This window comes from Brachycentrus maculatus, unplaced genomic scaffold (assembly GCF_059751285.1).
Source record: "Brachycentrus maculatus isolate JH-2025_06_01 unplaced genomic scaffold, ASM5975128v1 h1tg000121l, whole genome shotgun sequence".
Lineage (NCBI taxonomy): Eukaryota > Metazoa > Arthropoda > Insecta > Trichoptera > Brachycentridae > Brachycentrus > Brachycentrus maculatus.
The window spans coordinates 1,402,068-1,430,000 of NW_028280874.1; the positions used below are offsets into that span (position 1 = coordinate 1,402,068).

General features: G+C 32.5%; 2 protein-coding genes across 2 annotated transcripts in view; one reads left to right on the top strand and one right to left on the bottom strand.

Annotated features, from left to right (window-relative positions):
• The window catches only part of brn (beta-1,3-galactosyltransferase brn), a 435,255-nt gene that overhangs the window by 9,009 nt on the left and 398,313 nt on the right, over nucleotides 1–27,933 (bottom strand). The gene's annotated exons all lie outside the window — the stretch shown is intronic.
• On the top strand, nucleotides 98–1,625 carry Dph1 (diphthamide biosynthesis 1). The gene is made up of 2 exons (XM_088259896.1): nucleotides 98–470; nucleotides 599–1,625. Exons 1-2 carry the CDS (start codon nucleotides 242–244, stop codon nucleotides 1,597–1,599), a joined length of 1,230 nt encoding a protein of 409 aa, XP_088116022.1. The 5' UTR covers nucleotides 98–241; the 3' UTR covers nucleotides 1,600–1,625.

Here is a 27,933-nt window from a genome sequence, read left to right on the forward strand (position 1 = left end):
ACATGATGATACAAATAAACCATAATGAACAGATTAGGTTGTTAAGTAAGTACTTATGTATAGTCTATGGTACAACTTATTCTATGGTCTCTGTTTTCTTCTTCTTTTTGTAACCTATAATTTTAAACGTCGCAAATAAATGTCAAGATAAAATAGTAAATATATGCGATTGATAGTTTGACGGGAAAATTGTCTTTACCATCGCATCGAAACTATTCTAAATTGCAAGGAAAACATTGTCATGGACGAAATTCCTGCAAATGTAGTTGTTGTCAGAGCAAAACCAGAAAGAAAAGTTTTTAAAGCCCCTATAAAATCCATCAATAAGATTCCTGAAGAGATTACAAAAAACGAGCTTCTGAATGCGGCATGCGAAGTATTACCGAAAAACTACAATTTTGAAATTCATAAAACTATATGGCGAATAAAACAACTCAATTCAAAAATGGTCGCTTTGCAGATGCCCGAGGGTGAGATTTTGCATTACCTTTGACAATCTTTGTCTATCTTTACTTGTAGAGGTATTAGTTGAAAAGGCAATAAAATTGAAGCAAACATGTGTAGAGATATATTTAAAATAATTGTTTTCTTCTTCTAGGATTACTTATGTTCGCGACTACGATATGTGACATTATTGAGATGTTTACTGAAGCTGACACTGTTATTATGGGAGACGTCACATATGGGGCATGTTGCGTGGATGATTACACAGCTAAAGCTCTGGGTGTCGACCTTTTAGTTCATTACGGCCACTCTTGCCTCATTCCCATCGATCAAACATCCGGCATAAAGTTATTATACATATTTGTCGATATAAAAATCGATATACTACATTTCATTGATACAATAAAATTGAATTTTCCTCAAATCACCGCTAGATTAGGACTCGTAAGTACGATTCAGTTTGTCAGTACTCTACACACGGCAGCTGTAGAACTAAGAAAGTTGGGATACACAGTCAACGTTCCTCAGTGCAAGCCTCTGTCTCCCGGAGAGATACTCGGCTGCACTGCCCCCAAAATGAACTGCTCCGATATTGTCATCTATTTGGGCGATGGAAGATTCCATTTGGAGGCCGCGATGATCGCGAACCCTAATTCTCAGGCCTATAGGTATGACCCGTATGAGAAAAAAATCACTTTAGAATTCTACGACCACGACTTGATGAGGAAAAACAGAAAAACAGCGGTGGAAGCCTCAAAGTCCGCCGGTACATTCGGTCTTATCTTGGGAACTCTCGGAAGGCAGGGAAGCCCGAAGGTGCTGGAGAACCTGCAGTCTCGTGTAAAAACACAAGAAGCCATTGTTATTCTTCTTTCTGAGATTTTTCCTGATAAATTGAAATTGATTAATGGAATCGACGCGTTTGTCCAAGTTGCTTGCCCTCGTTTGTCGATTGACTGGGGTACGGCATTCCATAAACCACTTCTTACTCCCTACGAGTTTGCAGTTTGTATGGGAGAAGCGGAATGGAAGCCTGATCAAGGAGAGCACTATCCCATGGACTATTACTCCTCCGCCAGTCTCGGACCGTGGACTCCTAACTTTAAGCCTGATACTATTGAAGAAAAGACATGTTGCGGTCAATGCAAAAAATAATAAAATCCTCTCGTTTTTTACAAAAATTGTGTTTTATTTACCATGATTTATCTCACAATAAATTGAAATACAGTAGAACCTATAAAATTCCTCTGTTCACGAACAGAATCGCAGAATGTTGCAGGTTTGTTCAAATACAATTAAAAAAAAACTTTTTTCTATTATAAATCCAATCAGTGATAATGCCATGTCTTAATCCGTATCATTATAGAATTCTGGAATGGATCAAATTGCATTACACGGGTTTAAGTGAGACAGAAAATTTACCAATTTCAAACATCTGATGTTTTCATGGATGTGGAGTGTTTTTCCTAGCAACATTTTTTTCTTTTGATTTGAGTTAATATAAAACTTATGTAACCTACTTAAAGTGATTAAGTTTTAGGAATGTTCATTGTTTTGTTTAAGATTTCCATTTCTGGGAATATGTAATAAATTAATCCATCGTTTGTTATGGAAAAAAAACCTACCTGCTTATTTTCACCACATAAGTATAATTTATTCAGGACAGCAATATTTTATAGATTAAAGATAATGCAATATTTAGAAATAATATTTCGCTCACTCCTTTCAAGAACGTCATAAATCAAAAAACTTGATTTTTCAGGAGAACGTTTTTAAAGTTCAATAATATAATACAATGTATTAAAAATAAATATCAAGCCACTTATTGAACTTTTTATTGTGTCACAAATCTTTTAATGTAAAACATGAAGGTTTTTTCTCCATTTGAAAAATATTTAATATATTTAAAAAAATAATTAAATAATATCTTTTCTTCAAAATGCAAAAACAACACTTTCTGCCCTGTAGCGGGTAAATATTAAGTTAAAAATATGCCGCTTTTGCTGGGATAAAGTACATTTTCTGGGCATTCTGAAAACACGCACAACTGAAAATTGACGATTTTTGATTTATGACGTTCTTGAAAGGAGTGAGCGATTTGTGAAAATCTAGTAGTTTTGAAGAATCTTTGAGGAAAGAAAAAAAACATGAAAGTGGCTGAACCTATTTTTGACATATAGATGGCAGTCTTATCTTTGAATTATTGTTAATTTTGCCACCAATAGTTGGATTTATTATCCAAAAAATTAATAACATTCTTTACTGTGAAATGTCAATTTTGACTACAAATTTGAATTTAGTTTAGTAAGTGTAATAATAAAAGTAATAATAAAACCCTTATTCACACCCCGATGGTGCATAGGGCACTGTGTCGTATAAATGCAGTGTTATCTTGATCGTTTACACATGAAGGAAAGGTGATCAGCCCTCCGCTTTAGGTACCAGTCCATGGTAATATTGAATAAATATTACAGTGAAAAAATCACATACTTAAAATATCAATTAAAATCTGCGCTTTTTGTTCATGTGGTTTATTTATGAAATTAAAGAACAATATTTTTTTTTTGAACAAATGATCTACAACTGCTACTACTACCATCACGCTGTTTCTGTGCAGGGATAGGGAGAGAGGATGGAACGCCACACCCGTCTGTTCTGACATGCACTTTTAGTTAGATAAGTAGATACACAAAAGCTCACGATTTTATGAAGAAAAATGGTTCTCTTTTGGTTCTCTTTTTGAGATACTTTTACTAGTTCCAAATTTTTACACAATAACGATTGGCGCAGCGCAGCACCTTCCGGTTGCGTAATTTTAATTATTTATAAAATAAAACACTAGTAACTATATTCGTATTATTTCATGATGAAAATTTAAAAAAAAAATACCAAAACAACTTACGCGAGACGTTAAATTTATTTTTAACTTTGAATTTGATTTATTAAAAAAGTATAATTTTATAAAAATATATGAAAAAATGCACGTGCAAGATTGAATTAATGTTTATTCTTAATGTAAAATAAATACAAAAAAAAATCAACAACATTCTCATTAAATATTCAATATCGTACTCTCTACTTTAGTATTTTTTTTTCTCAGATTTATTTTTATTATTATTTAAATTTTTATTTATTTAAATAGTGTCTATCAATGACTTATATTGTTTTCTTAATACATATCGAAACAATCCTCCAAAGAACCGCCTTAATGCGTAATTTGAAGGTAGATACCGCTTACTTGTTAGCTAATCTACCGAGTCGCGGACTTAGTGGGTTATAATATTTAATTGCAGGGACAGTGTCTATGGTAGGCTTTGCATCAACCATATCTAACCCGCCTCCTCGTCAACGTCGGCTTACCTGTCACCAATTGCGAGTACAGTTTCGTCTAATTGTCCAAGACTTTGAACCTACACGGTGAAATATGAACGTGGATTTTTACGATCACTGTTACGATACATATCGCTCAATCCTTTCAAGAACACCATAAATAAAAAAAACTTGATTTTTCAGGAGAACGTTTTTAAAGTTTAAAAATATAATACAATGTTTTAAAAATAAATATCAAGCCGCTTATTGAACTTTTTACTGTGCAACAGATCTTTTTAGGTAAAACCTGAAGATTATTTTCTTCACTTGAAAAATATTTAGTATATTTAAAATAATAATTAAACAATACATTTTCTTCATGTAAAATGCAAAAACAACACTTTCTGCCCTGTAGCGGGTAAATATTAAGTTGAAAATATGTCTCTTTTGCTGGGATATAATACATTTTCTGGGCATTCGGAAAACATGCACAACTGAAAATTGACGATTTTCGATTTATGACGTTCTTGAAAGGAGTGAGCGATATATTATTTGTTATATGTATATATATTACTTTTTACCCTGGGGTATACTTACGACCTAGTATTCGTTAATTAGCAACTCAATTTTCTTTAAACCTTTTTTTTTTAAACACCGTTTTTGTATTGCAAAAATAAGTTTTTTTTCGAAAAATACTGGAAAAGATAAACAATTTTATGTGGCGAATATAGTAGGGAAAATAGGAACAGAGGAAGACCGAGGAAAACTTAGCATAATTAATAAAGTTAAATACTTGAAAGCGGTCAGGTCAGAAGTTGGAATAATTGGCGGGTTCGTATGAGAAATGCACGAATGTGAAAGAGGCGAAAAATGTTGTTTGCAACTCTATCTTTGGACAGGCTTTTTCTCTCTGTCTACTCCTGTGGTGAAGTTGAAGTTTCACTAAGAATTACCAGTAAAAAGCTTAAATAAAAGTTTTGAAAAATTAACGCTTTGAAAAAAAATGGTCACATTGATTAAAAAAATACATCTCTCTCAAGTCAGCCATCTTAGTATTTAGCGCTTCAATTAAATGATTCGGCGTTTTTCTCTTTTATTACTGATTCATCGATTTCTTCGTATTTCTTATTCTGGGTCCGGGAATATCCAAAAATAGACACTAACCCCCCAAATAAGATTATCTTCCCTGTTTTGTACAAAAGAATAATACATTTATTCAATGGCATGACTAATTTCCAATCTTATTTGGGATAAGGTAGGTAGGTTCCTTAAGAATACGGCGACCTTTTTATTCACAGTTGACATTTTTACCCTCTGCAAGTAATATCGGATCTGCAAAAACACGAAAATTAAATGCTTCTAGAAATAATTTCAATATAAAAATAAAACACTTGTATGTTATAATACCACGTAATAAAGTTTATTAATGTAAATACTATTCATTTCTAGAACTACCGACCTTCTCATCAACAGGTGAAAATGCGAACAGTTTGTATTTTACATGTTGATGAGAACATCTTTGTTCTCGAAATTAGTCGTCTTTACATTTATAAACTCAAAATAGTGGTCCTATAAATACAATGGTTTATTTTTCTAATTAAAATGTCGTATTATTCCGCAAAGTAACTGCGAAACATCTAAGTGCACAGGGTACCGGATCGCATAGACGGAGTGTTAACTCGATCGTATACTATATGCAGGCAAGGTGATCAGTCGGTTCTATTTTTTTACTATATAAGAGTAGAATATATGTAACGGGAAAATGAAAAATGGAATGATTAATAATAATAATTTCGACAAAAGCAAACTTTGATTACATTTTTTCTCCGTCTGTAATATAGGAGAAGTTAAAATTTCACATGACCCAAAAATCCCAAAAATCGTTTCGACCGGTGCTATAAACTAATATTAATTAATTTATTTAAACATGTTACATACATAAGTCACATATAATATTCCCGATCAGTAAATTTCCATGACTCATTTTTAGACATGGGATTAAGGCTGAAAAACAGATAAGAAAGTAACAAACCAGAAAACACAAGGCGAAATATAAAATATAAAGCAATAAAAGAGAAAATATAACTAATCACTAACACAAATATATTTCCATAAAGTTTTTCATTTTATTCATTTTGCAATGAATAAAATGAAAATCAAGTATTGTTTTACAATGAAATCCTGTTATTCAGATGATAAATTTTGGTGCCCAGAGATATATTCTAATATACCGTTTTCATTTACAATCCCTTTGATTTATACTGCGTACCTACCTAACCATTAAAAAACCTCGGATGGTAAAAAAAGTTTAAAAAAACCTAAAAGCTCTATTTTGTAGAAACGAAATTATTCGTGGGTAGTGTAGTTCGGGGCCCGAGTAAAATAAATGACCGATTTCCGATATCGCCCGTGGAGTTGTGTCCTTTATTTCCAAGGATTTATTTATATTCTCGTCTAGTTGTCCTAAATGTCAACTTGACATATGGCCTGAACACCTGCGGATCCTGATTGGGCACCGAAATAGATCTCGTAGGATGAAATGGAGATGCTTCTGAGGATCGCGTGGATGTGGGGTTACATTAATGACATTTCTACGCCGATCTAACAGGCACTTTTAATTGGCTGAAACCCTTTTCATTCCTCTAAAAAAATATATCATTTTCAATAATGAACTAACTGTAACTAACTAACTAACTAACCATCACTTCGCTTTTCCGCAGGACTAAGCAGAGAGAATATATCGCTACTCCAAACTGTCTCTCAAACAATCTTCGCCTCTTTCATATTCATGTTTCTCAAAAATATATCGGTCGATTATTTCGGCTCCTGGCAGCCAACTTTTAAGTAGGTATTTGAAACACTTGATCATACCAAGTTTTTTCACTGTCTTCCTATGATCCTATTTACCCCATAAATTAGTTATACCGTTCTTTCTTCACTCATTCGTTCTATATGCAAAAACACCTTTCATAATGTTATCGATAATGCGCTTTGACTTATTAGTTAAATAACTTTGTTTTAAAGTCACTACACACTTATCCAGTTTTTTCTAAGCAAAGTTATTTTAAAGTTATGCGATAGAAAATTATGGTTTCTGTCAGTGCTTCACATATTAACTTTTATATTTATTAATGTAATCCAAATATCAATTATAAGATAATATTAATATAATATATATGGGTGAATGGATCACAACTTATTATCATTCTACAAAACACATTTTTTTATATTTTCAAAATGAGTAGGGGTTTGTTTCGTTTTATCGATAATATTTATATTATCCTTATTTACCTAAGATCCTAGGAGTATCTTAAGCAAAGATACATCATGTTTAGTAATTTCCAAATTGGGGTTGATGGATCGCTTTGAACTCTTCCGAATCTCCGAGAGTTGATTGCGTCATTTCCTCCCCTCCGAAATTCCGACAGGTAGGTAGGTACCTAATGTTAGAAACGAAGAGTCAGGGTCGAGAGGAAAACTTTCAATAATATTACATCCCCCGAGCATAAAGGTGCTTCAATTCACATCTCACCCTTATTTGATGATCGAACCTTTTGATGAAAATCCCAAAATCCGATTGATTTGTGATACAAATTAAAGATTATTTGCAAACGAGGCTTTTGTTCGAATTGGAAAATTTTACGACCGTTCTCAATTTTCACGATGTTAATTTCCTTTGTCTTTAAATATCTTCGATATTAAGATATTTAATTTAGATCGCGATTGTCGCAATACTTTGACTCCAAAATTATTTCAAAGTCAACACGTGATTTTCAGACGTTTCAAGATCAAGGTTTTAAAATCGCTTAATTTTACGATCGTCAGTTTTCGCTTCAAACTTTATGTACAATATACTTTTAAATATTTATCAATTGAATTTACAAAACTATAACATCGCGTCGATCCTGAATGGTTTATCTAATACAATAGATTCTAATAGAATAGTCAATTAACATAACATTCCTCCTCTTAATAAAAATCAAAAACAGTAAAATGAAATTCCATGTTTTACTAGTTGTACGCGGCCATGTGTTGCTGTGAACATTTCTTCTGTGAGAGTCCGTCTCGGATGTTTGAGTATTATTTTTGTTATTGATTTTATGCTTTATATACCCGTATATTTATATTGAATGCTGGGAACATGGTGAATGCAGAGTGAATGGTGCACTAAAATCAGTTTTAGCAAATAAAAATCTATCAGCGGAAGCTAAACTGGCAGTACACAATGGAGTTCTGGTTCCAACCCTTATGTATGGAAGCGAAGTATGGAGTTGGCAAAAGAAGGATGAAAGCAGACTGAATGCAGTCGAAATGCGATCCCTCAGACGAATGTGTGGCAAAACGATGTTTGATAGATGTTCGAATGATGAAATAAGGAAAGAATGTAAGGCTGAGATAAGCGTTATCGATAAAATTAAGAAAGGTGTGTTGAGATGGTTTGGACACGTGGAGCGTATGAGTGAAGAAAGAACGGTTAAACAAATTTATGAGGCGAATGTAGTTGGAAAAAGAAGCAGAGGACGACCGAGGAAAACTTGGCACAATCATGTATGTCAAATACTTGAAAGCGGCCGGGTCAGGAGTCGTAATAATCGTCGGGTATGTATGAGGAGATGCATGAATGTAGTAGAGGCAAAGAATGTTTGCAAGGACAGAGTGGTGTGGCGTTCGATTCTCTCTGCCTACCCCTGCGGGGAAGCGGCGTGATGGTTAGTTAGTTAGTTAGTTATATTTATATTTATACCCTACTACTACAGGGCCAGACAGAGAGGATGGAACACCACACTCTTCTGCCTGACATTCACTCCTCGCCTCCTTCACATCTATACATCTAGTCATACATGCCCTACGATTACGTAGACTTTTGACACCAACAGATGTTAGGTTCTGATGTATCTGGTAGTGCCAAGACTTTTTCAGCCGTCCTCGTTCTGCTAAAAATACTTTCTTTCAGTCATTCTCTCGTTATCCATTCGATCCACTTATCCATACCACCTGAAATAATTTTAATTAATCTTTTCAATTATCCCTAGACCTTTTTTATACATTATTTGTATTGTAATTATGCAAAAACGACCCAAGAGAGTAAAGATTTTTGTTTATTTTAATATAACACCAATTATAATTTTAATTTCTCTCGACTTATAAATAGAATCGAGCAATTATAATATTATCATATTGAATATATTTAGAACTCTTAACATAAAATAAGTATTTATATCTCAGACTTTTGAAATTTGTTTTATATTTACATTTTAATTTACTGTCTGAAACAAAAATAAAGATTAATTTTCAAGGCATAAAGGAAGGTTACTTATCTCAGAAAGAAAAAAAACATCACGAAACATTTTGTAATATACATAAAGTAATTTTGCAAACAAAAAAAAAAGTATTTTATCTCATGAATTTATTTCTAAATTGAGAAACAAATTTAAAATTATTTAGTAAGGAATTTCCATTTTTAGAAGCTTGTTCTTGATTTTTAATCGTCCAAATATAAAAGATCTATTTTTACGCAATACATAACAATCACACATAAAATAATCAAAAGTTTATTATTATTTATTAAAAATTCCGTAATATAAAAAATCCATGCAAATATATAAAAAAACTATAATTTACATTATGACAAAGCTTACAAATACATACAATATAAAGCTTCCCTGTTCTCGTATGTACCTGTATGTTTATTAAGATTATTCACTAACATCTTTACATCTCTTCTTTACATCTCACCAATAGATGTCTCTCGTGAAGTTCTAGTGATTCAAGAACAAGGTTTCTAAATTGGTTCATATATATAGAACTTCCAAGAATTTGAGTAGTGTAGTTGTCAATAATGGGTAGAATTGGTGAATGTTACACGTGTAACTTAAGTGATAACTTAAACCAGCCTATGACGGTCGTCAGCCCCGTAAATGCCCAGACTTCCATATTCTTCTTCATCTTTGATGAGATGTCAAAAACTAATATTATCCACTAATATATGGAAGTAGCTTGCCTAACTTACACCAGCTTATACAATTAAATCTATGCAACTCCGAGTGCCATACGAGTGTCACTTTAAGCTGAAACTGAGGTATACTAAATATAACCTCCCCTCACAACATTTTGAGTGTGTCCAAATACTGTTTCACAAATCTGGATTATCTCCAATTATAGGAGAGATTCAAAAATAATAATTCGAGATAATCCAGATTTGTTAAAATTCACGGGGAAAAAACTACAAAGTTTATTCTTTATAAATATAATATAAAGCTTTCCTTCTCTCGTATACGTATTTAATAATATTATCTGCCAATAATAAAAGGTTGCTTAACTTACACAAACTTATGCAATTAAGGGTATGTAACTCCGAGTGCCTTACTAGCGCCACTTTAAGCTGAAACTGAAGTATACTAAATATAACCTTCCTTGTTCTAATGGCTAACCATATACAGTACTAAGGTTATTTCACATCAAGTCAAAGTGTGCCTTAATCCACTGCAAAATCATTTGCGCGAGTGGCTCATATGCCATTATATTATAGACGTGGAGTGATTCGTAGCGTTCTTTATCTCTGGAATAACGTGGAAGTTAATATGGAGAGAGAGTAAGGGAGGCAGAAATCCTAAAAATCTTGAATGGGTAACAGGGGTAGCGTTGGAAGTTTATACGTGACAACACGCCACTCCAGATGGCGTGCAAAATGAAACTTTTCGTCCATACACACGCGGTTTTTATCGTGAAAACTGAAACAGTACTTTAGAATTTTAAATTATACATTGTCTCCATTTGTTGCCTGTGGAATAATACCACAACCCGTGTCGGGTTGTGGTCCCGTGGTTAGTATCGCGGACTCTTAAGTCAGAGTTTCTCGGTTCGAACCCACGCTATCACTATTTGATACCTATTTCTGATAATGAGCCGCTTAGGTTCATAGAAATAGTATGAAGTATTTTTGTAAATGATAAAAAAACACAAATAAATCCTTCTCTTTAAAATTAAAAAAAAAACATGTTTTTCTCTATACGCCATTCTCATTCAAATGATAATTGTGTTTTTTTATTGATTGATTCGGCAGTCATTTTGTAGTAAAAGATATCCATTTTTAATTTAAGTTTTACTTAAAAACTACCACTTTTACTTCAAATCTATTGTGACACGTGTTTAATAGTAACAATAATAAGGTGTTTGAAAATGTATGTATCTATGTAGCAGTGGGTTACTTCTTATTCTACATATCATTTTAATGAAAACTAGAGATCAGGGTTGAGGGTGCAATGTTCCATAAAACCGCGAGTCATTGGACATCGAACATTTCATATCAATACTAAGTTTACATATCGTTCACTCCTTTCAACAACGTCATATATAAAAAAAATCGTCAATTTTCAGTGGTGCATGTTTTCAGAATGCCCAGAAAATGTACTGATCCCAGCAAAAGCAGCATATTTTTAAATTAATATTTAGCAGAAAGCGTTGTTTTTGCATTTTAAAGAAAAAGTATCCTTAGTTTAATTTTAAAAAAAATCAATATTTTTCAAATGGAGAAAAAACCTTCAGGTTTTACCTAAAAAGATATGTTGCACTGTAAAACGTTAAATAAGTTGCTTGATATTTATTTTTAATACATTTTATTACATTTTTAAACTTAAAAATCTCCTGAAAAATCAATTTTTGATGTATGACGTTGTTGAAAGGAGTGAGCGATATGTTATTTTAGATATTTACATACATTGATTCGACCTTTAATGTTTTGAAATTACTCGCTTTGATTTCGCTCCTAATTTGATTCAACTCATTAAGCACAAGCAAATTGAATGTTTACCTTTCTCGTTTGCTCCTGTTCGCGGTTAGAACAGTACCTACATGTGTTATTACTCAAATGGATCGCATTTTTTCTCAGTGAGCCATATAATTCAACCCTAAAACAATCAGAGATGTTGTCACCGCAGCTGGTTAAAGTACCATATAAATCCGTAAAGCCTTTACTCCGTACCTTTGTTCTAACAGATGTCATTATTTTAGCGCCAGGATCGCAATGATCATACACCCCATAGTATTGCGGCTCGGGTCAGCTGTGATAAACCTTTTTCTTAGACAATATATAACTTGACATAATTTGTAATGCTTTTTTAGAGATTATGTAAGAAGATTGAAAAAGGGTGTCCGGTGGCAGAATTCGGATTTCAAATTTAACTAAAAAATAAAATACAAAGGATAAATATTAATTCCAATAACTATTACAAAGAAGAGAATTGCGGATTTGTTTTCTTAAAAATTATTTCGTCTAAATGAGTTACTTCTGAGGCTTACTCATTTGCCTGAAAATTCATCAGCACGACGCTAACCGCTGTTTTGAGCGTTATTGTAAAGGCAGTCGTTTTTAAATATCATAACCTGATTATCATAGAAAATACCCTCAGATCTCTTAATCTATATATCATTAGGCGGCTTCATCTCAAGAAAACAACAACACATTTCGCAAACATCCTGAGAATGCTTAGTTCCCAAAAAAATCATGAGAATAGTGTGATGCTGTCTCTTTTAATGCCCACTCTCTGTGCTATGTTTTCATCACAGGGTATATATTATGCAGGTATATAATTGCTAAACTAACCATTCGGCTGAAATAGTAATACTGGGAGAATCATCACGTCAGACACACTCTTCGAATCTGGCCTCAGTATTCCGTGCCACTCGCTGAAGAAGTGACGTCGGGATGCCATTAACTTTGCGAACGATATTTTCTTTTAGTGCAGAGATGTTGCAGGATCGGTTTCATACACTATGCTTTTGAGGTATCCCCACAAAAAACTCCATGGAGTGAGATCTGACGACCTGGGTGGCCAGGGGATGTCACCGAAACGGCTAATGTTTTTTTTAGGGATCAAATCACGAAGATCGTCTCTCTAGCAGTGTGAGGCGTAGCACGATCTTGCTAGAACCATACGTGAGAAGTCGATCAATAGTATGAAGAATTATCTACGTTCTAAGTTAAACACTGTCCGCCTCCATAGCGTAATGGTCATCACGTTCGGCTATCGTTCTGGAGGTCCCGGGTTCGATTCCAAGGGGGGGGGGGTCAAATAAATACAAGTGATTTTTTTACTCTAATATTTATTAAATATTACCCTGGACTGGTGCCTGGAGCGGAGGGCTGATTACCTTTCCTTCATGTGTCAAGATAACACTGATCATGATCAAGATAACACTACGTTTATATGATACAGTGCCCTATGCACCATTGGGATGTAGATAAGGGGTTGAAATGAAAAAGCTAAAACTATGACGATCTAAACAAATCGTGGATTATTGGATTATTTAAAAGGTTGACAGTCCCATTCTCAGTACTGTGAGGTACAAAACGACCTACCACCAAAAGGTCAGCGGGCATACATACATACATATATAGATAGGGTCGCTATTCCCTTTCATGTTTTATTTTGTGAACATGTCTTTACCTTTAAATAAATTCGGGTAAAAATAAAACTGGGAACATTTTTCTGCCATACCTTCACTCGTAAGGGTATAATTATTACACAACATTTTTGGTGGGTCCAAATCCTTGTTCGTATATCTGGGTTTATCGGTTTAGGAGTTATTTTTACATTTTGACATCTCAACATACATAGATGAAGAAGAATGTGGAACAGGGCTTACGCCCATCATAGGCTGGTTTAAGGATCACTTCATACAAGTGTAATATTCACCATTCTACCAATGATTGACAATCAGACTACTAAAATTTTTAGAACTCATAAATATCATAAATTTACACGTCATTTCATGTGTGAGTTTTCGGAAGCATCTATAGTTGAAGTAAGGTTTTATTTGATTTTAACAGAGACTCTTATTTTAATTGTATGCATATCGATAAGATCTTTGGGAAATATCTTGCAAACGTTTAAAATAAAGATCTCTGCTAAAATCAACCACAGATGCAGCCGAGAAATTACACACAAAATGACGTGTGAATTATATGATTATGTAAAACGAATGTGAAGTGATCACTTAAACCAACCTATGACAATATGTAAGCGCATATTCTTCTTCATCTTTGTGGATATTTCGATAAGAAAAAAACATGACTTTGTTAGTTTCATTACTTTATCCAAAATAACACTATGAAAACTGTCAATATCTATTGCTCAATCCTGTATAAATGATTTTTCATTCCAATAGATATCTAATATTACCCTAGACTAGATCTGAAGCGCAGGGCTGATCGCTTTTCCTCAATGTATTTAACGATCAGGATAACACTGATAAGTGAAGATAAAGGTAAGTAAATAAAAGTTTGATTAAAATGTAACTTTGTTTTAAAATCACTATAAATATTTTTTTATAACTTAATTGTAATGTCTACCGGTTTCGAAGCTAACCGCTTCTTTATCAAGAGATAAAGAAGCGGCTAGCTTCAAAACCAGTAAACGTTATAATTAAGTTATAATTTTAAAATATTTATAGTGATTTTAAAACAAAGTTAAATTTGATTATAAAATGGAATATGGAGAGATCATGTGAGAAGAGCGAGTTCGGATCGAGTGGTGAGGGTGGCAGCCGACAACAACATAAGCGGGATCAGACCCCCAGGAAGACCACCTAAACGATGGAAGGGTAGCTGGTCTTCCACCTCCCAGGAGCGACCCGAGAATGACAGGACCTAGTCCTAAAAGAAGAAGAAGAAGAAGAAGATGGAAAATTACAAAGTTAGGGCTTCAAATATAAATTAAAAATAAAAATAAAAGTACCTTAGAAAATTTATTCCACCAATTTCTCAGATTATAATATTAAATGATGTACCCAAGTAAGTTTTAAGTGATGTAAATCTCGAAGTTTCGGCAAAGTAGTAGATATTAGCGTCGGATACCAACGGGTCAACGGAAAGGAAAACTTCAAACATCCAACCAAATTCTGAACTGAACTAATAAATCACATACTATAAATAACTAATAAATTATTGAAGAAGCCGTCGAACTGCCTGACATGCCCGAATTAGTATTTACGAATAAACCGAAGCAATTATTTGCTAGTGGTCTGAGAGCAAACTTGCCTCTTTGACCGAAACATCAAGTAAGATATCCAACCCACGCATTTATGTCAAAAGTTTCAGGATCAATAAACGTCACGAATATCTCGCCTAAAGTTTTTTCGGGAGCTTTTTTACGAGGTGGATTACATTTATTTTTCCACTTTTTGAGATTCGATATCTGCGGTCGCTTTACTTGTTGCTGGCGATCGATTTGTGTGCACAAATATGTACCCGAATATATATCGAAAAACCTCTGACGTCTATGGTGTTGAAACACTCATTTATGGCCAAATCCTAATATTTACATCGCCAATAAAGAAACTTCAGTTAAAAACAAAACTTTAATATCATTCTTAAAAGATCAATTGTAATATTATGTCTTTAAACAGGTACTACTACTGAACAAAATTCAGATTCACAACATTTTGAGTGTGTCCAAAAACTTGTTCACATATCTAGGTATCTCCATTCAGGAGTTATTTTAAATTAACGTACAATTATTTAGCAGAGACCCTTTTATTTGTATGCAAGATCCGAGCCTGGATTACTTTACATAGACGCCTGAAAACCTCAATTTTTACACGGCTTATAATTTGATTGGTTCTTTTATTAACAACATAAGTGGAGAAACCCTGATTTGTGAAACAAAGATTTGGACACACTCAAAATGTTGTAAATATTCACATTTTTATTTTTAAAGATTATTAGTCCGCCTCCGTAGTGTAATGGTCAGCACGCTCGGCTACCGTTCTGGAGGTCCCGGGTTCGATTCCCAAGGGGGGTAAAATAAATATAAGTGATTTTTTCACTGTAATATTTATTCAATATTACTCTGGACTGGTACCTGAAGCGGAGGGCTGATCACCTTTCCTTCATGTGTAAACGATCAAGATAGCACTGCGTTTATATGACGCAGTGCCTTATGCACCATTGGGGTGCGGATAAGGGATTTATTTTATTATAGATTAATGAACCAATGGTGATAAAAAGAAAAAAATTCAAGGCACTATCGTTATGTGAGGGACAGTTAAAAAGTACATGATCGGAACTTTCATCAAGATATTATTTTTTTGAGGTGAGATGCTACTACTTACAGATGTCCGGTCTTCAGCCTGCATAGAAGGGACACACTTAGTTTAGGTATTTTGAGGTGACGGATCCAAAAAGGTTTGGGAATAGATTCATAGTAAGAGTTAGTACGTTGCGGCACAAAATTATTAGGTGCATATCGCTTACTCCTTTCAAGAACGTCATAAATAAAAAATCGTCTATTTTCAGTTGTGCATGTTTTCAGAATGCCCAGAAAATGTACTATATCCCAGCAAAAGCGGCATATTTTTGACTTAATATTTACACGCTACAGGGCAGGAAATGTTGTTTTTGCATTTTGAAGAAATGGTATTGTTTAACTTTTTTAAAAATATACTATAGGGTCCGCCATCTAAAGTTTTTTTTTTCAACTAGTGCTTATTTCGTGAATGGTAACACTTAGCTCATGTCTGATTTGACAGATAATTAGTTTTATCCTTCCGCTGAGCGAATATGGTACGAATATGATACACAAGTATACGCTTGAACAACGCTGGAAAATATTGCGACATTACTTTGAAAATCATGGTAATGTTGCAGAATGTGTGCGAAAATTGCGTACGGTTTTTGGAAGAAGAGAAGCACCGTCAGCTCCGTATGTTCGTTATCTTGTGAAAAAAGTGAAAGAAACTGGCATCCTCATCGATAAACCAAAGCGTGAAAAGCCAAAAACAGTGCGTACACCCGAGAATATCGATGTTGTGGCAGAAAGTGTGCGTGAAGCGCCATCAACATCAATTCACCGTCGTTCTCAACAATTGAACATTTCGGAGACATCATTGAGACGAATTTTGCATAAAGACCTTGGTATGACGCCATACAAAGTCCAATTGGTTCAGGAGTTGAAGCCAACTGACCATCCAATGCGTTTTCGCTTCGCTGAGTGGGCCTGCGATCGACTTACAGAAGATGCCGATTTTGCCAAAAAAATCATCTTTTCGGATGAAGCTCATTTTGATCTTGGCGGGTATGTAAACAAGCAAAATTGTCGTATTTGGGGCACAGAAAACCCGCACGCATACATTGAAAAGCCGGTACACCCAAAACGAGTCACTGTTTGGTGCGGATTTTGGTCCAGAGGCATAATTGGGCCATTTTTCTTTGAAAATGAGCAAGGAGTGGCCGTTACAGTCAATGGCGATCGTTATCGGGCCATGTTGAACGGATTTTTGTTCACAAAAATTGAAGAGGAGGATATTGGCAACATTTGGTTTCAACAGGACGGCGCTACGTGCCACACAGCCGAAGCTACACTCGATGTTTTGCGCCCTGTTTTTGAAAAAAAAAAGTTATTTGGCGGACCCTGTATATATTTTTTAAATAGAGAAAAAACCTTCTGGTTTTGCCTAAAAAGATCTGTTGCACGGTAAAAAGTTCAATAAGTGGCTTGATATTTATTTTTAATACATTGTGTTATATTTTTAAACTTTAAAAACGTTCTGCTGAAAAATCAACTTTTTATTTATTTATGACGTTCTTGAAAGGAGTGAGCGATATATTGACGACTGTAGTACGGTATAAGGTATAAAAATCATTAAAATTGTTAGACTCTTATTAGTATCTATTATACATATCATATGTACGTAATGTATGTATCCGTCATGGTCGTGCGTTTACTATCAACAAGCAAGATTGATCAATTATCTCAAGACTGGTCAATTGTTCCCATGCACGGCCTCCAAATTGGATTGGCTGCAAGTCTAGCACGGCACTAGAGCGCAGTAGGCCCTCCACCCATGCCACCCCGTGCCACCCTTATGCCACACCCATACCACTCCCACGCCACCCCCAAGAACACCCTCTCCGACCTCACATGCTCACCGCGGGGCACAATCGCCCGGTTACCGCATATTGCGTACGTGGTCTAGAACAAATTGCTATGACGCTGTGCTAGATTGCTGGATCGACACGAATCAGGAGAGTATTTTTTTGACATCTCAACAAAAGTCTAACAAGTCTAAGAATTTACGAGGCTTAAACTAACAATACATAAATTTTGTTTTAAAAATGATAATATTTATTTTTTTATCAATAGAATCTATTATGGTGAATCTAAAATAGTGAATGTTGCAACGTGCGTTGAAGTGATCACTTAACTAGCCTATTACAGGTCACAAGTCCCGTAAAAACCCAGACTTCCATATTATTTTTCATCTATGAGATGTCAACAAAAATGTAAAGCTAAACGCATTTAATCTTTGATTTTATTATTAATTTTATTTATTGAATAATTTTATTATTAATAACATTTTGAGTGTGTCCAAATACTCGTTTACAAAATCTGGATTATCTCCAATTATAGGAGTTATTTTCATATTATTTTTTGACATCTCATCAAAGATGAAAAACAATATGGAAGTATGGGAATTATTTACGGGGCTGACGACCGTCATAGGCTGGTTTACGTGATCACTTTACACACGTGTAACATTCACCAATTCTACCCATTACGAAAAAATGGTGTAAATAAATTATCTGGTCAAATTAAAAGCTTAAATATTTTATTTTATTTTATTACTATTTTGTTTGAAAATAAAAATAAGACTTGACAGTGGTAGAAACATCGTTTCACTAGGTGGCAGCCATATAAATATATGTATATATATATACCTTTTTGTATATTTTTTAATGATAAATAATCACAATTCTTTCGAAAAATATAATGCAAAGTTTTTTTTTCCGAATGAGGCCATGTGTATTTTAATTTATTTTCCGAACCCTTTTCAGAATTTATTTAAGTATCCCGAATCTCCTGAAACTCGCAATTCTAAGCATAGAATACAACAAAAAAATATTTATGCCAAAAAATAACACGTAACACGTCGGAATGGACTTTCACGAGGCGTTGATTTAGGGCTGAAATCTGTTAACGCGGGTGTGTTTTGTCATTTGTCATTACAAAAAAAGATACTAAAGAAAAATGAATGGGGGAGCTAGGGAATTTGAGATATCACCCCATCACATGAATGGACCAGTCTGACGAAGGCACATTTATACGAGTATATTACATATCGCTCACTCCTTTCAAGAACGTCATAAATAAAAAATCGTAAATTTTCAGTTGTGCATGTTTTTGGAATGCCCAAATAATGTACTATATCTCAACAAAAGCGGCATATTTTTAACTTAATATTTGCCCGCTACAGGGCAGAAAGTGTTGTTTTTACATTTTGAATAAAAGGTATTGTTTAATTATTTTTCTAAATATACTAAACATTTTTCAAATGGAGAAAAAACTTTCAGGTTTTACCTAAAAATATTTGTTGTACAGTAAAAAGTTCAATAAGTGGCTTGATACTTATTTTTAATACATTGTATTATATTTTTGAACTTTAAAAACATTCTCCTGAATAATCAAGTTTTTTTTATTTATGACTTTCTTGAAAGGAGTGAGCGATTTATGAGTATTATATTATTTTTGTATTAAATTGGATTTCGCACCTTCAAAAACACGTGTGAGTTCAAACCTTTATATACAAATACTGGATTTCATCACAAAAGGAATTTATAACAATATTTTTCAGTACATTTATTGAATAAATCTTAACAACATTATTTATATTACAGGGCGACCAATGCATTACAGAAACCTCTCAGTTTTTTCAATGTCTAGTTCTAGTCTTAAAAAAAATATTTTGCCTAAAAGCACTCTAAAGATTGTTTACTCTTCGTTGGTGGAATTCGTTTAATAATATCGAATAAAATCATGGGAGCATTCTAAGAAAATATTATATATGCGAAAAAAGGTACAAAATCTGAAATTTTTAGCAATTGCAAAATGAAGGAATAGCCTAGCGATCAAGAGTTCATATTAAGAATTGTAATATATTTTTTTCCTTCTTTTTTGTGTATATGTCATGTTCTTGTCATTTTATACATTACATGAAATTAAATAATATGAAAATAATTCATATGTATGCCACATCAGGTGGCTTGGTGGGTTTCGTCAAAAAATAGATTCTTTGAATATATAAAATAAAATTGTCATAATGAAAAATACATAAATATTTAAAAAAAATTGTATTCACTTACTAAATAAATATTAGATAAAAATTTAAATTTTAAATAGTTTTTCTAGATATTTTAAATCAATTAATGTAAATATGTTAAAATACAATCTATAATATAATGTAAGACATGCTCTAATATGATATTTTCTTCTCAACCCATATGACGCAATCTTTACATGTCGCTCACTCCTTTCAAGAACGTCATAAATCAAGAAATTTGAATTTTCAGGAGAACGTTTTTAAAGTTTGAAAATATAATACAATGTTTTAAAAATAAATATCAAGCTTCTTATTGAACTTTTTACCCTGCATCTTTTTAGGTTAAACCTGAAGGTTTTTTCTCCATTTGAAAAATATTTTTATTATTTTTATATATAAAAAAAAAATAATTAAATAATACCTTTTCGTAAAAATGCAAAAACAACACTTTCTGCCTGTAGCGGGTAAATATTAAGTAAAAAATATGCCGCCTTTGCTGGGATATACTACATTATCTGGGCATTCCGAAAACATGAGCAACTGAAAATTGACGATTTTTGATTTATGACGTTCTTGAAAGGAGTGAGCGATGTGTATAAATATCAATTAATCAACCTTCGGTGGACAATTCTGTTTGTATTATATTTGCACCAAATAAATATTATTATTTTTGCAAATAAATTGCGTGGAATTCTCGGAATGGAGCAAGAGAGGTTAAATACCATTTCATTGAGTATCAGGGGAAAGTTTGAAAGGTCAGACGACGAAGTATCGGGGTTACAGAGATGAACAGGGGTGAAGGGAGACCGCTTGATAACTCAAGCACGTAAAGATAAAACTCCGCGAAACAAAAATACATTAATTGAAGTAATTTTCACTTAAAAAATATGACAACAACAAAAAGATATCACGTCTCTACTGGATTAAAATTAGGAAATTGAATTGTCATGAACATTTATTTTTATTTCATAACTTCTTATTTTACACCTTTTCCTTAATATTTTTTTTTATTTTTCCACATTATCTGATGTTTTCGTCTATTTTTCTGGTTGAAAATTACAGTTAGCTTATACCATAATGTATTTTGTATTTTATTGTTAAAGCTTAGATCTCTAACGTTCAAATAAGATCGCGTTCCGCCGCGCTAGATGCTAGACGTCTTTCCGCAGTATATTTTTTTTAGAATTCTTATTGAAATTATTTTTTTTTAAGAATTCATATGCATTGAAAAATATTTTCAAATATTTTTTGTCAATAACTATTTTCAAAACCAAATATTTATTTTTAAGAATAACTTATTTTTTCAAAACAAAAACTATGTTTTAAGAAAAAAATCAATTAAGTCAAATGTTTTTTAAAAAATGTATTAAAAAAATTATATTTGGCAGTCACCCAGTTAAAGGATGTTTTTGCAAGTGTCAACTTTTATTTTTATTTACAAACAAAATAATAATAACAATTAATACAAAATTTCACAGTTTAAATGCGTTTAGCTACCTGGGTTTGAAGAAAATTAAGTTGCAATTTATCGTATATAGGGCTTTAATGCCATTTATAAAATTGGTACATAAATAAATATAAATTTCAAATTACAGTTTTAACTTTACTGTACAAAAAATAATTACACTTACCCTATTGAATTCGGTGTAATTTCTTAATTTTTCAGTTAGGTAAATAAATCAAGAAAAAATATGATTCATACTTTTATAAAATATTTCTTTTGTAAAACAGCAGAACACAAAGTAATTTAAAAATGATATTAGTGTGACGACATGACATCCATTTTATGGTTGTACTGTCTCAAATTCGTAATACACGAATGTTCGGGTAAATAAACATGATAACTTGGCCATTTTAGTAACGGACGGTTAAGTTAGACCTTAAAATAATATATACATACATCATCTCATTAATTCTAGTCGTAAATTTTTGACTTTCATGACGTCAAGTAACTAGAAAATACACATAAAGATTGGGGCTTTTCAACTACGTAATTTTCAACGGATTTAATAAAACTTATTTTTAATTACGCCATTATATTATCAATTAATGCTGAAATATCGCAACCCAAATGAAATGTTACTGTCAATAAACCCATTTGTCATCAAATAAATAACATTGAATCGAAACAATTAATTCCGACCGATTTATGGATGTCGATTTCAATAATTTGAGAGTATTTTGTTTTCATAATTCACCAAATATTACGATCACGATAAATGCTTTTAAGCCCATAGGTCATAGATTAACTAACTATTTAACCATAACGCAGATTTCCCGCAGGGATAGGCAGAGGGAATAGTTCTCTACACCAATCTGCCCTCGCAAATAATCTTCGTCTCTTCCACATTCATGCATGAGGCAAAGATTGTTTGCAAATGCAGCTTGGTGTGGCGTTTTATACTCTACGCCTACCCCTGCGGAAAGCAGCGTGACGGTTAGTTAGTTACTTAGTAAAATATATATTGTTTATTTGTATAGATATTTTACAACGCAATCTGACAAAGATATGTTACCAAGAATAATGATTGAATTACATACCTACATACGTACTCTCCTCTCTTTTTCCTTCCTGCATATTCCATTTTTCCTTACCCTTTTACTCCCACCCTCTCACACACACACAGACACACACACACACACTCCCACTCTCCTCTTTTTTTTATTTTTTTCTCTTAATGTTTCAACAGTAATTATAACATAAATGTGGAATTGTTTGATTGGATTTATTATTGTTAATTTAACTATTTTTGTTAATGTTATGTAATGTTTATTATTGTTAATGTAACTATTTTTTATTGTATTTTTTTCAATGTAAAGCTGTACAATTCCCGAATAAATAAAATAAAAATAAAAATAAATAAAGATTTGATTGAAAATTGCCTTATTTATTTCTATTGACTACCCTTAAATGAAGGAATGTATGTATAATGTGTCGGGCTGCGATACCTTGGTTAGTGTCGCGGACTCTTGAGCTAAAGTTTCTCGGTTCGAACCCACTACCACAATTTTTACCTATTCCTAATAATGAGCCGCTTAGGCTCACAGAAACAGTATGAAATTAAACTATTTTTGTAAATAATAAAAACACAAATATTTCTCTTTTTTAAAAACAAAAAAACAAAAAAAAAACAAAATAATACGATTAAGGGTTTATGATAAACTTTTTTGTTGATAAGCAAACACTCTTTGACTTTGACGTATAAGGTCTGTGAATAACAATTCTACTAAAAATAATAAAATATTCTGAATACTTAGAGTAAAAAAAATAGAGGCGACAATAAAAGAATTTCACTCCAATCAGTTACGAAAATCCCGAGGGCTTTCATTTACAAAAGAACTGTCTATTGCGATCCGACTATATCCGGATTAGGTGCAGACGAAACACGGGATTTAAAACAGTCAAACTTTTCCGCACTGGCACCAAGAAAGAAGGATTATTCAATATATACAATTAACTTTTATATTTCACTCATTGATTTGCACCTTTTGCATTTAGGCACCTGCGACAGGCGATTCGGATTTTACTGTGTGTGTGATATCGTTAGAACCTCGACTTCACACAAAAGGCGGTAGGGATTAGTGATATTATCTGATTGATCGAATCTTTGGTTGGATTTGCGCGGAAATCGAGAATTAAAAGAGATATGCTGCCATCTTGATATAAACCGGTCCGTATGTTATTGCAAAGAACCTCATTATTAAATTTTGATGTATTTTGCTTCTCAATATGCTTTCAATATAAAATATACTACTACTACTACCAAAACGCAGCTTCCCCGCAGGGGTGGATAGAGAGGATGGAACGCCACAGTCTTTTGTCTTGACATACGCTCCTAGCTTCCTTCACATCCATACATCTAGTCATACATGCCCTCCTATTACGTTGATACATTTTTAGAGTTTTTAGGTTATCATTTATCTGATCGTGTCAAGTTTTTTCGCGTCCTTTTCTCTTGCTAACATTCGATATATACTTTTTTTATATACATAACTTTATCCAACCGCTCCACATTTCCATATCACTTTCAAGAACTCTTCTTTAAAGTCGGTCAACAATTAAATAGTATTGTAACAAACGTTTTAAGACTTTTCGATAGTTCAATCTCCACACAAGTATAACCTTAACTTAAAGTGTGACTTAGCAAACTAAGTTTAGGCGAAATTACTGATTGAAGTTAGATATTCCCGAATGTTTAGTTTAACCGTAACCGGCAGAAAGCTCATTCAAAATATCCCACATCTACCGAACGTTTGCCGTTCAATTGACAGTGAACGGACATGGAGTAATTCGTAGCCAAATGCCCAGTTTTGAGCCGACACCGCCCTTGTACCATACGTAGGCAGGGTTGGGTACCTTCTTTATGACAAGAGAGTAATGTGTTTGTAGTGTTTGAGGTCAATATATTGTGGGGGTCTTCTTGTGAATGATCGTTTACAGATCCCTCCTTTGGAATCACTCTCGGAATGTAATCTGTGCCCAGACTAAATTCAAACCCACGTAGAAGCATAAATCTTTCCAACTCAATTTATGGTAGAGTGAACAAAAGTTCAAGTGACGATTTCGAATCTTCGCAAATTTACTTTTAATACCATTGTAGTTAGTGTTAGTAAAACGTTGTAATGTTCCACATTTTTATGTAAAAAAAAGCTTTTTAAATTCGAATTTCTCGCGTTACACATGAATTAGTACGTTACTTTATAAACCTATGTGTTACTGAATCAAAATGGTGTATATATTTCTAAAACATTGATTTATTTAGAGGTTAGCAGCAATTTTGTGAATATTTAGATTAATATAACAATAAAACATGTCAAATATAATAGTTTCGGATTGGATATTAAATATAAGTTAGGTTAAAAAGGTATGTTTAATTTTTTTGTGTAAATTATTTAGATATTATTGCATTCTGGAGATTTTTATACATTTCAAAAATTAATGACCCTAAACAAAGTTTTTGTTATTTTTTTTAGTATAAATATCGTAATAGAAAGTAGTTTTTGGTGTATGATATGATTCCTTAAAATTAATAACAAAAAATACGTTACGATTTCAATATTGGTTTTCTGTCCTTTTTTAACTGTTATAATTAAAAATTTGTCTTCAATAATTTGATTCAAGGGTATGTTTATTTTATAAAATCAATCAATGATATAAATCACAAAATACTTCATATTTCTCTTATTGAATTATGAAAAAATGGAAATATAACAAGGATTAAACTGTTAATAGGGGAAATTCATGTCGTCATCAAATATGACGTAATTGAATGTTAAAAATCTTGATTTCCTTGTTATAAACTTGTGGCCAGTGGAATGAAAAGTAAAATAAATGAGTATAAATGCTTAAAAGATGCCTATTAACATATGTTGTCATCTTATTAAATGCTGTTTAAAAAAAGAAAACGATGTAAAATTTTCGTGACTTTTTGTAGTCCAATTCAAGTTAAAAAGTGAATACTCGATCCATTTTTCCTTCCCACTGATAATATGACATGATATATTTTACCTTTAATAAACACCATGAAATGTGTCAAAACCGTCTGGATATAAAATAATTACCATCGTTAATATCAGTCGTGCAAAAGTATCATACAATCAATATTCTGTCAATCTCTTTTCTCTTCAGTAAGTCGGAATAAGCATAACTGGATTGTTTTTCTTTCACATTGAGAGCAAAAAACTTTTTCTAATAATATTATTTGAGGGGTTGATATTATAGGGTAGTTCTGAACCTGGTGTAGAACTTTGATTAGTAACTTTTCATTAAGCTTTTGCTCCAAGGAGGTATCCAGGGACGCGCCGTTAAAACGAATGGGGAAAATAAACTCTTCCGGAAAATCTCACGTCTTTTCGCACACCCTGTGGAAATAAATAAGCTTTTTCTCGCTACATTAAATATATATTATGAGCATTTTGACGATTTTAGTCGAAAATGTTGTGTTTTCGCTTTTGTTTTCGGAATTTTTCGTAAAAGGCATCACAAATACAAAAGCGCGCCAAATATTACTTTTCAATTTTCATGAAAATGTATACAATTTGATGGAATGAAATTATTACGTCGTGGCATAAAAACGAAACAAACATGTTTTCGTTTGTTTTATCAAAATATTGGTTCTGACAAAAGCTTTCTATTGAAACTGCGTAGGCGGGACGCGATTATGTAAATATTTTGTGTGGTTTCACCATGGATGAAATAATTGAGGGATGGGTTGCAACGATTATTTTCTAAACAAAATATTTATCGAATTAAATTGATATTAATAGATTTCAAACAGTAAATGTGTCTCAAAATCGTAAAGCATTATTTTAATACGCATAGGTATTGAACAATTATTGAATTAATATTAATTAATAACATTTTCTGAATGATCTAAGGGCTATATTCATCTGGCTCCTATGTGTTTTCATGTTACATAGGGTGCTACAACTTAATCGTAGGTTATTTGAGGGCAAAATAATTAGTACTGCGCTTAAGATTTTTAAATGTAAGTATAAATGTATCGAAACCGTATCACTACAGATTGTAAAATAAAGTGGTTTCTACCAAGTAAATAAAAAATTGACCTTTAAGAATAAAGTGACAAAAAGCCGAATAAATTATTGGAAGCAATTAGAAGTACAAAAAGAGACTCTTATTATATTCACTTACAATTCCCAGCATTATTTAATATTTATTTGTAATTTCAGTATTTTTTTGTAATGTTAAACTAGCTAAAAGCATTAAAATAAGAAGTAAAATTTGTTTATTAATAACTGACAGATGTATTTTTATGTAATTCATATAAAAATCCTTGGGAAAATTAATACTGTTGTGCGATTGATGTATGCAATTCTATAAATATGACATTAACATAAATTATTTAACGAATGTCATGCACACATATTTGTAACAAATAGGGAATTATACAGTTTCATTAATTTTTTACTATGTGGTTACATGTATGCATTTTAATTTCACTTGGTAAATACCAATATTGAAAAAGTCTATTTAGATACGTGATTCGATGCACTCCGCATCATTTTCAAACACTGTAAACTTGATAGTTTTGTAAATAAAATAAAACTTTTTTTTAAAACACAATAAATATTTTATTATAACTTAATTATAATGTCTACCGGTTTCGAAGCTAACCACTTTTTTTATTATTATCAAGACTGATTAATCAGTCTTGATAAAGAAGCGGTAAGCTTCGAAACCGGTAGACATAATAATTAAGTTATGACAAAATGTCAATAGTGATTTCAAAACAAAGTTATATTTGAATTGTAAAATGGAAAATAACAAAGTTAGTGCTTCAAATATAAATTTTATTTATAGTTTTGATTGAGCATCCCGTTATTCTCACTTCCATGATATTTACTTTATGAAGGTAGTACATAGGCAGTTTGGCATACATTATTATAAATATATTGCCGACCTTTTTTCGTCGATAAAATTAGATTTGTTAATATTTTAGTTTTATAACTTAACTTTGACTGTACAGCGTAGAAAATAACCGCGTTTACATCTATTTTAGCAGTAGTTACTTTTGCCCACTTTTTAATTTTATTTTGGCTTGTTTTTGTTTTCAATTTTTTAAAATGTTTTTTAGTGTTTTTTATTAATGTTTTTTTTCCGCCTTCGTATGGCAATGGTCAGCATTCTCGGCTACCGTACTAGAGGTCCCGGGTTCGATTCCCAGGGGAGTCAAATATATATACGTGTTTTTTCACTCTAATATTTATTCAATATACCCTGGACTGGTACCCGAAGGGGAGGGCTGATCACCTTTCCTTCATGTGTTCACGATCAAGATAAGACTGCGTTTATATGATGCAATGCCCTATGCACCATCGGGTACGGATAAGGGCTTGAAGAAAAAGAAGAACATTTTTATCATATGCAATCGATTTAAATTTTTTTGAATTTTTCGTTTTTGACACTTCCAACATACATGAAGATCATACATTTGTTATATTTTCAAACTTTAAAAACGTTCTCCTGAATAATCAAGTTTTTTGATTTACGACGTTCTTGAAAGGAGTGAGCGATATGTGAAATGCAGAAAAGCTCAAGTGCACACAGCAATCCATGGAAAGATC